The sequence below is a fragment of the Bufo bufo genome, chromosome 9, assembly GCF_905171765.1.
Source record: "Bufo bufo chromosome 9, aBufBuf1.1, whole genome shotgun sequence".
Lineage (NCBI taxonomy): Eukaryota > Metazoa > Chordata > Amphibia > Anura > Bufonidae > Bufo > Bufo bufo.
The window spans coordinates 218,808,419-218,826,346 of record NC_053397.1 but is presented as its reverse complement, the minus strand read 5'-3'; the positions used below and the strand labels follow the sequence as shown (position 1 = coordinate 218,826,346).

Below are 17,928 nucleotides of genomic sequence, written 5' to 3'. Positions count from 1 at the left end.
TTATTAAGAAGTTAAATATTTATGCCCTATTCCCAGGACCGTTCATCAATATTTGATGGATCGGGTCAGGCTCCTGGCTCCCTGACGATCAGCTGCTGGAAGGGGCCACAGCACTCAAGTGAATGGAACTGTGCTGCAATACCAAGTACCGCCACTATACAAAGTGCGGACCTGTGCTTGCCTTCAAAACAGCTGATCAGCGGGGCTGCCAGAAGTAGGACCCCCACCAATCTGATACTGACAACCTATACTGAGGTTAAGTCATAAATATTTATCTCTTGGAAAGCCCCTTCAAGTACGCGCTTAAAAGTGGAAAGCCCTTTTAAGAGAGAAAAGAAAAATGGAGGAACTTCTTTTAAAGGAGGCAAAACTGATATGCTTAGTGCATGGGTTAAGGGGGCAGGGTACACCAGGGAAACAAAGATGACTAAAAAGAATCGGTGTCCTGCTCCGCGCCCCCCAGGCCCTGCATCAGCCATAACCCAGGCGGCGGGCACCTATACAGCGGTGTCCCTCTGCCTCCTTCCCTCATTTATGAAGTATTTGCTTTAGTTAATAATATCCAGCGACTGTTTTCACAATTTTATTGAAAGTAAGCGGTGATCTTTACTTAGCGTTCGCTCAGGATAATAAGCTTGTTACTTATAATGAAAAGAAACTCCTTTAAAAGTCTTTGTTTCCAGAAGGAATCGCGGGCTGTGAGCACATAACGGCGCAAGTAAATATGTTCCCCCCCATAATTCACGTCTCGCAGCGATCATCAGCGGGGCTGGAGACCCCCGGGGACGACTACATTAGAGGCGACAGTAATTATCTTGTCATATTGATTACACTCTCCTATTTCTTCTAACCTTCAAAGAAAATGTCAACTCGTCTCGTGGGCCGACTCCATGGGTCTGCAGCGGCCCGGGAAATTAGAGGTTGTGCAGAGGAGATCTGACAGCTGCTAACTCTGCTACAGCCAGGGAGGCGCAGCGGATGTTAGGAGAGCGGCATTGTCAATGGTGGCATCATAAAAATCTGCTGATTGCTACATATGGACTGATATCAGAGTGCGCACCATGTGGAGCCATTCACTGCATACTGGGACCAAGAACTGTAAAAACTGAACAATTATACCCAAACAATTAGTCCTTATGTGCATTTCTAAAAGGTAAACTAATCCCCTGGTTTCAATGATTTCACTTTTTTGTCCTCTGTTCGTAACTGTTTGAGCAACAGTTTACATCTAGAATTAGTCTACATAAAAAGTGTATTAGTGCTGTCACTGTGTCCATACATTACTTATCCTGTACTGATCCCGAGTTGCATCCTGTATTATACTCCAGAGCTGCACTCACTATTCTGCTGGTGGATTCACTGTGTACATACATTACTTATCCTGTACTGATCCTGAGTTACATCCTGTATTATACTCCAGAGCTGCACTCACTATTCTGCTGGTGCAGTCACTGTGTACATTACATTACTTATCCTGTACTGATCCTGAGTTACATCCTGTATTATACTCCAGAGCTGCACTCACTAACACAAGCTTGTCGTCAGGTAACCCATGACAGTGGGTACAGTTTAGCTGAGCTCTAGAAGGCAGGGCAGTATATATATATATACACACACATACATACATACACACACAGATATAGATATACACACTTATGTATCAGATGACTTATTATGGCTTTGCAGTTTCTCTCATTTCAGGTCTATAGGTGGACCCTATGTATAACACATACATGGTGCAGGGTTCCGTTTCTGCAGATTTCCTTCTGCAATCATTAAGGATATGACAATGTCTGGTGCTTTACCTGTAGGTTGTGTTTGGGACATAGACGTCTCTTGCTGGGAATTCCAGGATTTCTCTGGTCGGCCGCACTCTGCTGTCTGGATAAGGTTTCACTTGTAAGATTTCAGGTGTCAGACAATAATTGGGGTTTTCCGGGCACGGTGAAATGTCAATCTTCAGCTGAGCTATAAGATAAGAAGCAGTTCTGGTCATCTCCAGGTCTACAAACACAGGAACCAAAGACCCTATTTATTTCTTCTGGAATGAGCGTCATCACATGGGTGGCTGCCGCTTATCTCCGGTATATAATTGAGTTTACATGCATATAATTTCAATTTTTTTGGTGTTAAAGCTGAAACACTACAAATGAGTCTTACCAGCCGACCATACACTGAATGCAAGCACTGGACGCGACCATTATTCCTTTCAGAGATACGAAATCATCAAAATACACACAGTGTACAGGACCTGAGAGATCTGCCCTATTCTAGTTGGATATGACAGAGATGAGTTTTCAACTGCTGGATGTAAATGGTCAGTGTTTCCATTCAGTGACAGTAAGCACAGATCTTGAAAATAAGGAACTGGATTGCAGTTTGTTACAAAGTTGCAAAACCTTTTTATTACACAATCAAAGCACTTTATTGATAGGAAGCAGAGATAAATAACGCAGCTCCCGTACAGCACAGAAGACTATCCGAGGGCGTGGGGCACGCGCGGTGCATGACACCAGGAGACCGCTGACTCCCACGACTTGTTCTACTCGGGTGATGAATCAGAAATTACGTGGACGGCTGCAGGAGCTCAGCTCTTTGTTCTCCACCGATCATGCAGGAAACTGCTGACTAACAGGCAGATGACTGCAGGTCGCCATCTCGTGGCCGTCTCCTGCGTACATAATGAACCCTTACCAGTAATGGGGCGCAGTCTCCTTAAAACAGAAGACGGTCTCCTCATATCAGCCAGGAACTTGTACAGATCTTCATCACTTAACCGATCGCCTTCCTGGAGGAAAAATCACAATATAGAAGGTAGATTTTACCAGAATCTAGGCAATACTTTAAAGGGGTTGTCCAGGATTAGAAAAACATGTCCGCTTTCTTCCACAAACAGTGCCACCCCTGACCACAGGATGTGTGTGGAATTGCAGGTCAACCCCATTCACTTCAGTGGAACCAAGTAGACACAACCCATGGACAGTTGTGGTGCTCAACCATGTTCTTCTAATCCTGGACAATTCCATCTGAGATTTATCAAATATACTCATGATATTCCATAATTGTCTGGCACCTGCACCTATCTCCAAAACAGGGACCCCTGGAGCCCAGTCCCATTTGGTAAGGAAGCCTATGGCCACTGCATTCGGCTGGAAAATTAATGTGGAGGTACCCATAGGGTATGGCCACATGGGATGGATTTTCCATAGGGGATTAGTGTCTGGAAGCGGGGGGACCCCCAGCAATCATGACAGCGGAGGACCCAGAGCCCCCTATGTGGATGGAGTGGTCCCGTGTGGCCACGCATGCACATCACAAACTCCCATTCACATACAGGACTATGGGACCTCAGTTCTGGGGATCACTGGGGGTCCCAGAGGTTGGACCTCCTGAGAACAGACACTTATCCCCCAACCTGTGGATAAGTGTTGTCAGAGAAGAAAACCCCTTTAAGAAGTTCCTGTGAACCTGACAGCGAGGCGATCACCTGATCAGAGCTCTGGCTTCTGTTTAAAGAGGGGCTCCTGAAACAGACCCCTTTAACTTAATGGCAATGTGAAGGTCGGCAGGGGGGTTTGGATCCTTGTATAAGTAAAACAGAGCCCTGACCCCTATAGTTATATTATGAGAGTCAACAGCACAGAACCCTGGCACTACAAGACGGTCAGTGGGGGACACTGGACAGCTGTGTGTCTATGGTCAGCCTACCCACCTGTTTAAAGAAGTTGGTGACGGTGAGTGTTGCCGGCCGGAAGCTGGTGAGGTTGCATGACTCGTCTCCACTGGTGGTACGCTCCAAGGACCTCCTGCCGACAATGCTGGAATTGCGACGTTCTGACCATGAGCCTTTGCGTTCTGAAGAGAGGAGAAATAGGGGAGACTTAGAGTATCTGATAATGCTTCATGGAGACCGAGTGAAGTCTTTGCATTTGGGAACATGAGAGAAATGGCTCAATTCTGTATTATGTTCCTGCCCTAAAAACTACAAGATCAGAAGAACTCAGTAGGTGTTACCACATTGCATGTAAAGCTGCAGGTCCACAGCTTAGTGGGTATTACCTCCCAGCACACAGATATGCAGAGCTCAGTAGGTATTGCATCCGAGCATGTAGAGCTGCATGGTCAGACCTCAGCAGGCATTACCTTCCTGCATGTAGAGCTGCATGGTCAGACCTCAGCAGGCATTACCTTCCTGCATGTAAAGCTGCAGGTCCACAGCTTAGTGGGTATTACCTCCCAGCACACAGATCTGCAGAGCTCAGTAGGTATTGCATCAGAGCATGTAGAGCTGCAGATCCACAGCTCAGTGGGTATCACCTCCCTGCATGTAAAGCTGCAGGCGCAGAGCTCAGTCAGCATTACCTCTCTGCATGTAGAGCTTGCAGGTGAGGGCTCAGTGGGTAGTACCTTCTTGTATGTAGAACTGCAGGTCCACAGCTTAGTGGTCATTACCTCCCTACATGTAAAGCTGCCGGTCATCAGATCAGTGGGTATTAACTCCCTGCATGAAGAGCTGCAGGTCCGGAGCTCAGTGAGCTTTACCTCAATACATATAAGGCTGCATGTTCAGAGCTCAATGGATATTACCTCCCTACATGTGCAGCTGAAGGTGCAGAGCTCAGTGGGTATTCACTCACTGCATATAAAGCTGAAGGTGCAGAGCTCAGTGGGTATTCACTCACTGCATATAAAGCTGCAGGTGCAGAGCTCAGTGGGTATTCACTCACTGCATATAAAGCTGCAGGTGCAGAGCTCAGTGGGTATTCACTCACTGCATATAAAGCTGAAGGTGCAGAGCTCAGTGGGTATTCACTCACTGCATATAAAGCTGAAGGTGCAGAGCTCAGTGGGTATTCACTCACTGCATATAAAGCTGAAGGTGCAGAGCTCAGTGGGTATTACCTCCCTACACGTGCCACTGTAGGTGTAGAGCTCAGTGGGTATTCACTCACCGCATATAAAGCTGCAGGTGCAGAGCTCAGTGGGTATTCACTCACTGCATATAAAGCTGAAGGTGCAGAGCTCAGTGGGTATTCACTCACTGCATATAAAGCTGAAGGTGCAGAGCTCAGTGGGTATTACCTCCCTACACGTGCCACTGTAGGTGTAGAGCTCAGTGGGTATTCACTCACTGCATATAAAGCTGAAGGTGCAGAGCTCAGTGGGTATTCACTCACCGCATATAAAGCTGCAGGTGCAGAGCTCAGTGGGTATTCACTCACTGCATATAAAGCTGAAGGTGCAGAGCTCAGTGGGTATTCACTCACTGCATATAAAGCTGAAGGTGCAGAGCTCAGTGGGTATTCACTCACTGCATATAAAGCTGCAGGTGCAGAGCTCAGTGGGTATTCACTCACTGCATATAAAGCTGAAGGTGCAGAGCTCAGTGGGTATTCACTCACTGCATATAAAGCTGAAGGTGCAGAGCTCAGTGGGTATTCACTCACTGCATATAAAGCTGCAGGTTCAGAGCTCAGTGGGTATTACCTCCCTACACGTGCCACTGTAGGTGTAGAGCTCAGTGGGTATTCACTCACTGCATATAAAGCTGCAGGTTCAGAGCTCAGTGGGTATTACCTCCCTACACGTGCCACTGTAGGTGTAGAGCTCAGTTGGCTTTACCTCCCTGCATGTTGTGTTGCAGGTCCAGAACTCAGTGGGTATTACATGTCAGTCTGCTTTCTGTCTCCACTTTCCCTGCTGTACCCTGTGTGTTTGCAATCAATGACATGCATAGGTCTGCGTAGGAGCTGTATGCATGTTAGAAAGTTTTTATTCACTGCTATTTTTGAAAGAAACAGGGATTTGGATTGTTGGATTTTTGTAGGGGGATCACTATTCCTCTGATGTATGCCTTTGGTTGAGCTGCTTTCATAATGGAAATAAACACATATGATCCACCTCCCGTCCAGGTCTATGGACAGGAGGCTAATTGCAGACTAATTACGGCCAACTTGAGATGTTTTTGGAGACTGAAGTTCAGTTATGATTCTGTGCGTAGAAGCAGAAGGCTCGGTGCGCAGTAAAGCACTTAAAGTTCAGTAAAACTTCCCGGTGTCCTTAGTAATCGATGGTCTTTAAACAATTCCCACCTCCGACAACCTTTCCATAGACGAGTATAAAAATGCCAGTGTAATACCTCCAGGTCCTATTTCTAGCTCTGTGGAGTCTCGCTCCAGGCTCCCGGCGCTGCTCACTATGTTCATTAGATGAATTGCTGTCCATGCAAAGGGCATGCGATACCTCCCCAGCCGCTGGCAGAAGAGCTCGCCCTGACTCCGCAGCTTCTCCAGCTTCTCTTTATTCTGTAAAGTCATACACAAGGTGGAATCAGTACAGGACAGGCTGGAGAGAGGATCACTCAGGGCACAGCACAAGGACAATTACTGAAAAATCTCTCATATATACAATCCACAATGGAGGTCCTCCGCCTTTACCTACCTCTGCTAACCTACAGCTCCGAGAGGAGGACAGAGCCATGGTGAATTAGAATTGTGCGGCGAATGCCACTTGGGGGAAAATTGTGGTTTCTTCAGTAGAGTGACCACTGCAGCAGACATTGTGATATGGGCAGCGCGGTGGCTCAGTGGTTAGTGGTGGCTCAGTGGTTAGCGCTGGCTCAGTGGTTAGTGGTGGCTCAGTGGTTAGCACTGGTGCCTTGCAGCGTTGGCGTCCTAGGTTAGAATCCGACCATGGACAACATCTGCATGGAGTTTGTATGTTCTCCCCGTGCTGTAATTGGTGCAATGGCAGACACTTTTTTACAGGGGCACCACAGCGGCAGGGCTATTTTACATGGGTGCCAGAGAGGCTGGCATTGTTTAAAAGGGACATCAAAGCGGCGACCATTAGTTTATAGGGGCTACGGGCCAGCTGCCACTGTTCAAAATGGGCATTGCAGTGACTGCCACTGTTTTAGAGGGACGCTGGGGTGGCAGTGACTATTTCAGAGGGTCACTGTACCTTCTCAAACAGCTGATCGGCAGGGTCCTGGGTGTCGGACCTGCACCAATCAGATACTGATGACCTATCTAGAGGATAGGTCATCAGTTAAAAATATCTCGGAAAACCACTTTAATCTGTGACTAACCTGAAGTTACAGCTCTCCATTAAAAAGAGGTCCTGCAGCAGCTGAAGTATTTACTATAATGAATAACAGACCCCTGCTGCTCAGCTGAGGCTTTGTTCTTTCCGTGGTGACTCCATTACATTATCCCCTATATCATACAGCTTCTCCTCTCACCTTGGCCGTATCCGCCTCCTTATAGATCATGTAGGGTTCGGCGCACTCCCCTATGTCGCCCTGCTGTAGCACCTTTTCCAGCTAAAAACAGAAGACAATTGCATGAAATATTATTACTGTCCAGTTACAAAGGCAATAAACCACAGGGACGTCCACAGACACAGATTTGGCCGACTGTACTGATGAACTCCAGTTCCTAATATTCTCTATCTTCCTCACTTTTCAAGACCTTTGATTGCGATAAGAGACTGTAAACAGCTCGTTATAATCGTAGGAAGTTTAGGGAATCCTCTTTGAATAAGCAGTACGAATCTCTTGTTTGTTACAATGTATCAGTGACAGGAAAAATGCATCAGCCCGGATTAGCTCACAGACTGGAAACAGCAGCAACAAACCCTCATCTGTGCAAAGTACTAGGTTTGCAACTGGGTTTTCAGCAGCTCACTTACCGACAGCAAGCAGTGATCTTAAAATGGTGCAGAAACAAACCAAACTGCTCCAAATGATAGAATTGAGACTCACTTTTATAACCAGGAAGACGTCTTGGGAAGGGTAGGTGATTGAAAAAACGGCGGATCTAGCCAACGTACTGATGGCTGCCTGGGTGACGTAAGGACGCAGCATTCCTTTTATTTGCTCTGAATTTAGATCAAAGTAGAAGTTTTCTGAAATCTGGAAAAATTATGAAAAGTCAATTAACATTAAAGTCCAGCATTTGGAGGAGCTGTCGGATTTGGAGAAGCTGTTAGGTCCCCTGATGATGGTGGGTGCAAGAATAAATAGAAAAGAGGGGGTCACCGATCCATGTCTGACATCCAATACCATCATATAGGGCAGAGGACTGTCCATGGAGATAATACCGTCAGCAGATATTTGTCTATAGCCCCTCCTGGATCCTTTCTACAATGCCAATAACATTAGAGATTTGCTATTTAAGCAACTGACTAATATCTGCAATAAGAGCCCAGCGCAATGCAATATCTACAGTACATAATCAGCAGCCCCAGGGTTGTGGCCCCCCCGTCACTCACCTTCTTCTTCTCCTTGGCATCATACAAAGCCAGACTTGCAAGGATCGGCTCTATTTCTATTTCAAATCTTAAAAGTAAAAAAAAAAAAGAAATTCATTTTATTTCATATAATACACATTATATGAAAAGAGAGAAGAAGAAAAACAATGTCCATGTGTCCTCTCATGCAACCTATACTCCGGCACACTGGTGTGAATGAGGGCATGCCGTATATAACGTCTACTTCAGCTCAGACTACTGGAGACTCCGTGGCAAAAAAGAGTGTCCCGATCGGCCCCCCCAGCGAGGGTCGTCCCTCTGCCCCGCGCGGCCCCCCCAGCGAGGGTCGTCCCTCTGCCCCGCGCGGCCCCCCCAGCGAGGGTCGTCCCTCTGCCCCCAGCGAGGGTCGACCAACAGGGATCGGTGTTATAAGGGGACTACAAAATTAGGAGGGTCGTCCCTCTGCCCCGCGCGGCCCCCAGGGAGATGTGACACCGTTGATTATGTATGATGGGGCATATGTCTGCTTTGTAAAGCAGGGGTCAGAAACCTTCAGCACTGCAACCGCTTTGAAACTACAGATCCTAGCATGCTCCATTCACCTATATGGGATTTCTAAGAAAAGCCAAGCAATTGTGTATGCTGGGAGTCGTAGTTTCCCCACATCTGGAGGTTGCTGAGCCCTGCTTTAAAGTCTTTTCTTAAAGGGGTTGTATCACTTCGGTAAGTGGCATTTATCATGTAGAGAAAGTTAAAGGGAACCTGTCATCAACTTTATGCTGACCGTACTGAGGGCAGTATAAAGTAGTGACAGCAATGCTGATCTCAGCGCTGTGTCACACATCAGCTAAAAGTGAGTGGTTGCCGAGAACCAGCATCACAATCATTGCAGACTGGGCCTGGAGAAGAGTCACGGCCTCCTGAGAAGAGTCCTGGTTATTCATGAATTCCTGCCCTCCTGCTGATGACTGACCGTCTAATACAGAGTTTTCTCCCTCTCTCTCTAGGAGAGAACGGCCAATCATCAGCAGATGGCGGGAGAGATCAGGAGATTATAATAACCAGGACTCTTCTCAGGTAGATCTGACTCTTTTCCAGGCCCAGTCTGCAATGATTATGAAGCTGGTTCTCAGCGACCACTTACCTTTAGCTGATGAGTGACACAGCGCTGAGATCAGCATTTCTGTCACTACTTTATACGGCCCTCAGTGAGTTCAGCATAAAGCTGATGACAGGTTCCCTTTAATACCAGGCACTTACTAATGTATTGTGATTATCCATATTGCTTCCTTTGCTGGCTGGATTCATTTTTCCATCACATTATACACTGCTCACTTCCATGGTTACAGACCACCCTGCAATCCATCAGCGGTGGTCGTGTTTGCACAATTTAGGAAAATGCACTAGCCTATGTGCGCTCCCAAGGTCCCGGCCACCAGAGAGGCTGACGTTTTTTCCTATAGTGTGCAAGCACGACCACCACTGATGGATTGCAGGGTGGTCTGTAACCATGGAAACGAGCAGTGTATAATGTGATGGAAAAATGAATCCAGCCAGCAAAGGAAGCAATATGGAGAATCACAAGACATTAGTAAGTGGCTTGTATTACCTTTTATCTACATGGTAAATACCACTTACTGAAGTGAGACAACCCCTTTAAGAAGCAGGCAAGTATGACTAATGGTATGGACACACAGGACGGAAATTACACTGCAGTGGTTTTCACCCTGTGGATTGGAAAGGGTGAAATCCGTGGTGGAAACCTACGCACTGAAAGGCAATTTATGCAGCATTTTTATTTATTTTTTTGCAGGGTGTGGATTCCCTGCAGATAATAAAAAATGCCACACACAAATCCACAGAGAATATGTCCCATGTGTACATCACCTTAAAGTCGTCAGGTTCACATTTTATGACTCCGTTTGACATATACATTAGAAAAAAAAAAAAGATACAAAAATGCAGAACACCATGTTCTTGTATACTGCAGAGTTCAGTCAAAAAATAATAATAAATAAATATATATATATATATTTTGTTTTTTACAATGGAACTCTATGGTGAACAGATGTATGGCATCAGTTTAACGTATATGTTTTTTGTATACATTAAACGGATGGGAAAAACGTGATGTGAACCCAGCCTTAGAAAACGTCCTCTCCCTGAAATAGTCAATTAAACACAAGATTCCGGCTCCCTCTAGTGGCCACACAGAATATTGCACTGGTAAGATGTACATTAGATGTACAGGACTGATTCTGTAAGGCGGTTGCCTAATATATTTTATCAGCATATCAGCTTTTTATTGGGAAACTCTGCTTAAAGGAAAAAAAATGAAATATCGCATTTCCTGAAGCAACTGTGCTGTCCTGGGACCCTCACCCCCTCCAGATTATAAATTACATCAACACATAAAATTCTCCTATAACATCTGCATATTCTGCTTTATGAAACATCGACTCCGCCGACAGGCCTGCTCATAAAAAGGGAAAGTCATTCTGTCTAAATGTGGTTGGTAAATGACATAAAACTAATAGCATACAAAGCACAAAATATATGCGCAGGAGCAATAAACCATCCAGCGCAGCTGCGCATCGCCTCCTGTATATGTAATGAGGCCTGCTCGCATAAAGCAGACCATTGGAGGAACTGCCTGCGGGGTATCTGATGCAGATCATGACTAATAAAAAGGGAAGACATTATTATTAATGAGGAAGGAGATTTCTACCAGGAAATCATCTCCTCGGGCAAGAACGCCGCAGAGACCGAGGTGACATGTGACGTCCCTGGTGCCTCGTATTGTGCAAAGTGAGACACGGGGCAGATGTAATGTCGGGGAAGGGGGGGGGGGGGGACAGAAAGATGGGAAAATAACAAAAATCGCAATTATTTGCTACTAATACCAGAATATTTTCATTAAATCCAGGAAATCGCCAGTGTCCGTTCCATCACATCATATCCTGTTTCTTATAAGGACCATTAAATACTTTTCCTCCAATTCATCTAAATCAAGCTGAAAAATGAAGCAGCTTTGTGAATCGTCGTGATTAAATATCCCGCCCGCCGTTTTGTGTACACAGCTCCTATGTGTCATCCGTGGTAACAGACTACAAAGAAACCCTGTACGTAGTCTGATCCTACAGTCATATTCCATTCTAGCTGTTTCTCAAGGGGAGAGATGGGACAATGGCTGTACAGACTACACAGGGTTTGTTTGTAGTCTGTTACCATGGAGACACATAGGTCTGGCTATAGATTACACACTCAAAAATGGGCGAGTTTTAATCAAAACTATCTGCAAAGCGGCACCCCAAGAATTTATGGCACATTCATTGCTACCGCACCAGCCTTATTCCAGCAGTCACATCCATACATTTTGAAGCTGGTCATGTGACCCCCAGTCTGGCCACCAATCTAGAGCTGCTCTCCCGTGTAGACAGGATGTCAGTCTTTCCTGAGTGGCTGACTTCCTGTGAACTACAGGATTTCATCAGCACCTATAAAATTCCTCCGGGAAGCTTCTCAGGCATCTCCCTTCCTTACTCAGCTCCACCTTTCATGTTTCTCTGTATGTCTGTGTATAAAGTGCTGTAAAGATTTAATTTCGAAAGCAGTTCATACCATGATTAGCTGTAATTATTCCCTGACACAGCCTGTCTATAATGTCTGTGAGTGCGGTGTGCAGACTCTACAGTGTATCCTATGAGCTGCAACTTCACACTGCTCTACACCGCTTCCTTGTCTGTTGACTCTCCAGTGTGTCCCGTGAGCTGCAGCTTCACACTGCTCTACACTGCTTCCTTGTGTGTAAACTCTCTAGCTTGTCCTATGAGCTCCAGCTCAACACTGCCTCCTTCTGTGCAGACTCTCCAGTGTATCCTATGAGCTGCACACTGCTCTCCACTGCCTCCTTGTGTGCAGACTCTCCAGTGTAACCTATGAGCTGCAACTTCATACTGCTCTACACCGCTTCCTTATCTGTTGACTCTCCAGTGTGTCCCGTGAGCTGCAGCTTCACACTGCTCTACACTGCTTCCTTGTGTGTAAACTCTATAGCTTGTACTATGAGCTCAAGCTCAACACTGCCTCCTTGTGTGCAGACTCTCCAGTGTAACCTATGAGCTGCAACTTCATACTGCTCTACACCGCTTCCTTGTGTGTGTTGACTCTCCAGTGTGTCCCGTGAGGTGCAGCTTCACACTGCTCTCCCTTGCCTCCTGATTGTAATAGTGGACAGGAAGAAACATATCACAAGCAGGTGGCAGGGGAGACGGGCTGAAGCTACATCACTTAGGATACACCGAGACCCTGCAGTGTGAGTCAGGGGTAGGGTTGGGCGATATATACTGGTATCACGATATACCGCGGTATAAAAAAAACTGCGATATCGCTGTTTCCTAATTACCGCTGTATTTTGTGACGTCATCAAAGCGGTCATGTGCGCTGACCGCTTCTAAACGTGCGTCCACCGCTGCACCTTGCATAGCGCTGAGTACAAACATTACTTCCTCTGGCTCCTGGCTCCTTCTTGCTCCGCCTCCCTTAGTCAAGTCTCCAGACTCCACCCACCATCTGACATCATCACCTTCCGTCACCCCTCTGTGCCGGTTCTATTGTATATGTGGCGAACTCTGTGTGAGTACTGGGTGTCTCTGGAGAGACTTTTCCTGCGGCTGCCTCGCTCGTGTGTGCTCTGATGACAAAATATTACTTCCCGCAGCGGGCCGCCTCCGGCTCTCCCTCCTCCTTGCTCCCATATTCAAATCTCCGCCCACCGACATCTGATGTCAGAATCGGAGCACACAAGCAAGGCAGCCGCGGGAAAAGTATATCGAAAAGTATTATTGTATGTATGGTGGCCTGTGGCCACAAGACTTTAATATAACGTCTCCTTGTGGCCCCCCATATAACATCTCCTTGTGGCCCCCATACAGTATAACGTCTCCTTGTGGCTGCCCCCATACAGTATAACGTCTCCTTGTGGCTGCCCCCATACAGTATAACGTCTCCTTGTGGCTGCCCCCATACAGTATAACGTCTCCTTGTGGCTGCCCCCATACAGTATAACGTCTCCTTGTGGCTGCCCCCATACAGTATAACGTCTCCTTGTGGCTGCCCCCATACAGTATAACGTCTCCTTGTGGCTGCCCCCATACAGTATAACGTCTCCTTGTGGCTGCCCCCATACAGTATAACGTCTCCTTGTGGCTGCCCCCATACAGTATAACGTCTCCTTGTGGCTGCCCCCATACAGTATAACGTCTCCTTGTGGCTGCCCCCATACAGTATAACGTCTCCTTGTGGCCCCCCCATAAAATATAACGTCTCCTTGTGGCCCCCCATACAATATAACCTCTCCTTGTGGCCCCCATACAGTATAACGTCTCCTTGTGGCTGCCCCCATACAGTATAACGTCTCCTTGTGGCTGCCCCCATACAGTATAACGTCTCCTTGTGGCTGCCCCCATACAGTATAACGTCTCCTTGTGGCTGCCCCCATACAGTATAACGTCTCCTTGTGGCTGCCCCCATACAGTATAAAGTCTCCTTGTGGCTGCCCCCATACAGTATAACGTCTCCTTGTGGCTGCCCCCATACAGTATAACGTCTCCTTGTGGCTGCCCCCATACAGTATAACGTCTCCTTGTGGCTGCCCCCATACAGTATAACGTCTCCTTGTGGCTGCCCCCATACAGCATAATGTCTCCTTGTGTTTTTTTCTTTTAAACAGGTATTTATCGCGATATAAATCGTTATCGCGATACATTTTTTAATATCGTTATCGTCTGAATATTTTTGATATCGTCCAACCCTAGGACTCAGGGGCAGCAGTTCTACGTTATTGATCCATCACTGGCTGCCCTAAGATAGAACTCAGAGCAATGTGATGATACAGCTGGAGGCATCATGGGAAATGTAGGCTGCATTAGTGGAATCCTATCAGAGGGGGAAGAAGAAAGTAAGAGGGCAGTCTACTGCACTAAATAGCCAAATACATTTCTGGAATGGTTCTTTAAAGGGGTTGTCCAGCGTAATTAAAAAACTAGTGCCCGGCAGGAATGTGTTTATAAATTTAAAAAGCACTCACTCGCTTTTCAACACACTCTCCTTTTCAGCGCCACGGCCATACTGGAAGAGAAGAAGACCCATTCTTGGTCACACAAGTCCCCCATTGCCACTCACTTGCTTCAGCAATCAAGTGTGTGAGTTTTTGCACATGTGACCGCTGAGGCCACTGACTGGATGCAGCAGTCCCGTGACCAAGAACAGGTCTCTGTCACTTTCAGTCCAGTGGGAAGTGCCGGGGGCTTCCTCAATGGAACAGAGGACAATTTTGAAAGGAGAGTGATTTTTTTTTTCTTTATTTTTGATCACAGTCCCGCCAGCCATTTGTTTTTTTTCATTAGGCCAGCAACCCCTTTAAGGCGCAGTGACACAATAAAAGAAAAAGTGCTCATACCCTTTAACCCCTTTAGGACACAGCCTTATTTCACCTTAGGACCAGGCCATTTTTTGCAAATCTGACCAGTGTCACTTTAAGTGCTGATAACTTTAAAACGCTTTGACTTATCCAAGCCATTCTGAGACAGTTTTTTCGTCACATATTGTACTTCATGACACTGGTAAAATTAAGTCCAAAATTTTTTTATAAAAAAATACCAAATTTACTAAAAAATAAATAAAAAAAATAGCAAATTTCCAAGTTTCAATTTCTCTACTTCTATAATACATAGTAATACCTCCAAAAATAGTTATTACTTTACATTCCCCATATGTCTACTTCATGTTTGGATCATTTTGGGAATGATATTTTATTTTTTGGGGATGTTACAAGGCTTAGAAGTTTAGAAGAAATTAATAAAAAAACAAATTTTTAGGGACCAGTTCAGGTCTGAAGTCACATTACGAGGCTTACATAATAGAAACCACCCAAAAATGACCCCATTCTAGAAACTATACCCCTCAAGGTATTTAAAACTGATTTTACAAACGTCGTTAACCCTTTAGGTGTTCCACAAGAATTAATGGAAAATAGAGATACAATTTCAAAATTTCACTTTTTTGGCAGATTTTCCATTTTAATAATTTTTTTCCAGTTACAAAGCAAGGGTTAACAGCCAAACCAAACTCAATATTTATGGCCCTGATTCTGTAGTTTACAGAAACACCCCATATGTGGTCATAAACTGCTGTACGGGCACACGGCAGGGCGCAGAAGGAAAGGAATGCCATACGGTTTTTGGAAGGCAGGTTTTGCTGGACTGGTTTTTTTTACACCATGTCCCATTTGAAGCCCCCCCGATGCACCCCTAGAGTAGAAACTCCAAAAAAGAGACCCCATTTTAGAAACTACGGGATAGGGTGGCAGTATTGTTGGTACTAGTTTAGGGTACATATGATTTTTGGTTGTTCTATATTACACTATTTGTGAGGCAAGGTAACAAGAAATAGCTGTTTTGGCACCATTTTTATTTTTTGTTATTTACAACATTCATCTTACAGATTAGATCATGTGATATTTTTATAGACCAGGTTGTCACGGATGCGGCGATACCTAATATGTATACTTTTTTTTTAATTTATGTAAGTTTTACACAATGATTTCATTTTTGAAGCAAAAAAAAAATCATGTTTTAATGTTTCCATAGTCTGAGAGCCATAATTTTTTCAGTTTTTGGGCGATTACCTTGGGTAGGGTATGATTTTTGCAGGATGAGATGACGGTTTTATGGGCACTATTTTGGGATGGGTGTGACTTTTTGATCGCTTGCCATTACACTTTTTGTGATGTAAGGTGACCAAAAATGGTTTATTTAGCACAGTTTTTATTTAAAATTTTTTACGGTGTTCATCTGAGGGGTTAGGTCATGTGATATTTTTATAGAGCCGGTCGATACGGACGCGGCGATACCTAATATGTATACATTTTTTTAATTTATGTAAGTTTTACACAATAATATCATTTTTGAAACAGAAAAAATGATGTTTTAGTGTCTCCATATTCTGAGCCATAGTTTTTTTTATTTTTTGGCGATTGTCTCAGGTAGGGGCTCATTTTTTGCGGGATGAGGTGACGGTTAGATTGGTACTATTTTGGTGGGCAAACGCCTTTTTGATCGCTTGCTTTTCTACTTTTTGTGGTGTAAGGTGACAAAAAAATGGTTTATTTAGCACAGTTTTTATTTTTTACGGTGTTCATCTGAGGGGTTAAGTCATGTGATATGTTTATAGAGTCGGTCGATACGGACGCGGCGATACCTAATATGTATACTTTTTTTTTTTTTTTACCAATTTTTTTTTACTTTGTTTGGGGAAAATGACGTTTTTGTTTATTTTCAACTTTTTTTTTTCACTTTTTTTTTCACTTTTTTTTTGTCCCACTTTGGGACTTGAACTTTTGGGGGTCAAATCCTTTACAATGCATTCCAATACTTCTGTCACGGGACCCCCCCCGCGCATTTAGCCAAGGTGCCTGCTCAATGATTTGAGCAGGCACCTTGTTCCGATCACCGCATCTTGTTCCGATCACCGCCCGCCGGGCGGCAGTGATCGGAAATACACATGACGTACCGGTACGTCATGTGTCCTGAAGAGGTTAAAGGCCATCTGTCATTTGTCCCTATGACACCGGCTGATCTGTTACATGTGCACGCGGCAGTTGCAGAGAGAGCTGAGCCTTTAGGTGTAATGGCAACGCCCCCATTGCTCCAAGAGGCTCATTTGCATATATTAAAGCATCATTTTTCTCAGCAATGCGGGAACATATGAACATGGGACCAATACAGACGCCTTCAGCTGCTAAGCGCACATGGAACAGGTCAGCCGGTGTCATAGGTACAAAACTGCTGACAGATGCCATTTAACACTTACTAATAAACATGACACCAAAATATAACACAATAATAAAACGCACATGATGCGACAAATCTCAGTTACAATAGAACATGTTCTCCAGTCAAAAACAAAGGGGTGCAGTAAGACAAGAAGCGGAATCCTTCTCCGTCCACTTACTTGAGAGACAAGCATTTCACTAGCAGCCGTTGCCCAAAATGTTCTTTGGGTACCTCTGGCACACTGAGACGCTCAATGGGTTCATCCTATGGACAAAAATTTAGGCTGATGTTTACATGGGGTGGTTACCAGCAGATACAACGCGCAGCACATTACAGCAGTTGGAAAGTGCACTACAGAAAAGATTTGCACGGAATCTGAGTGAAAAACTGAGCCGTGCAAATTTTTCAGCACAGATTTTACCCTTTGTAAATTAAATTTGCTGCAGATTTTTAGCGGTGCGGGTCGTCCCTTCACATTAGGTTTCACAGACACTAACAAGAACAGCAGCAGTGGCTCTGCATTATCTACAGGTCCGCTACCTCGTCCTGAGCTGGGTGAAGTGCAAAGAGTTCTTTATGTCGGCTGGACTTCCTTTGGTGTTCATTTTGGTGATCGATCTCCTCGTTTGGGGTTCGGTCCAAGAGGCTTGAAAGCAAAGCGTCAGGAAGGGAGTTCTTGAGGTCGAAAATGCTGCACGCCCAACTACCCCGCGGCGTGTCATCTATAGACATGGATCTTCTCTTCAGATCATCCTGTGGAGGGGAAGTAAAGATCTTCATCAGATCCATCCACACTGACACACTGTGTATTAATTATCAAAGACTCTGCGCTAATTACCTC

General features: G+C 45.2%; 1 protein-coding gene across 4 annotated transcripts in view; it reads right to left on the bottom strand.

Moving 5' to 3' along the window:
• Positions 1-17,928, bottom strand: part of DOCK7 (dedicator of cytokinesis 7) — a 127,946-nt gene that overhangs the window by 95,545 nt on the left and 14,473 nt on the right. For all 4 annotated transcript variants that reach the window (XM_040408313.1, XM_040408308.1, XM_040408309.1 and 1 more), the window contains exons 6-14: positions 17,628-17,840; positions 17,266-17,351; positions 8,275-8,341; positions 7,766-7,915; positions 7,244-7,324; positions 6,140-6,305; positions 3,713-3,855; positions 2,695-2,788; positions 1,806-1,968 (exon numbers count right to left, since the gene is read on the bottom strand). In XM_040408313.1, coding sequence (XP_040264247.1) covers positions 1,806-1,968; positions 2,695-2,788; positions 3,713-3,855; positions 6,140-6,305; positions 7,244-7,324; positions 7,766-7,915; positions 8,275-8,341; positions 17,266-17,351; positions 17,628-17,840 — 1,163 coding nt within the window. The remainder of the gene's footprint in view (positions 1-1,805; positions 1,969-2,694; positions 2,789-3,712; positions 3,856-6,139; positions 6,306-7,243; positions 7,325-7,765; positions 7,916-8,274; positions 8,342-17,265; positions 17,352-17,627; positions 17,841-17,928) is intronic.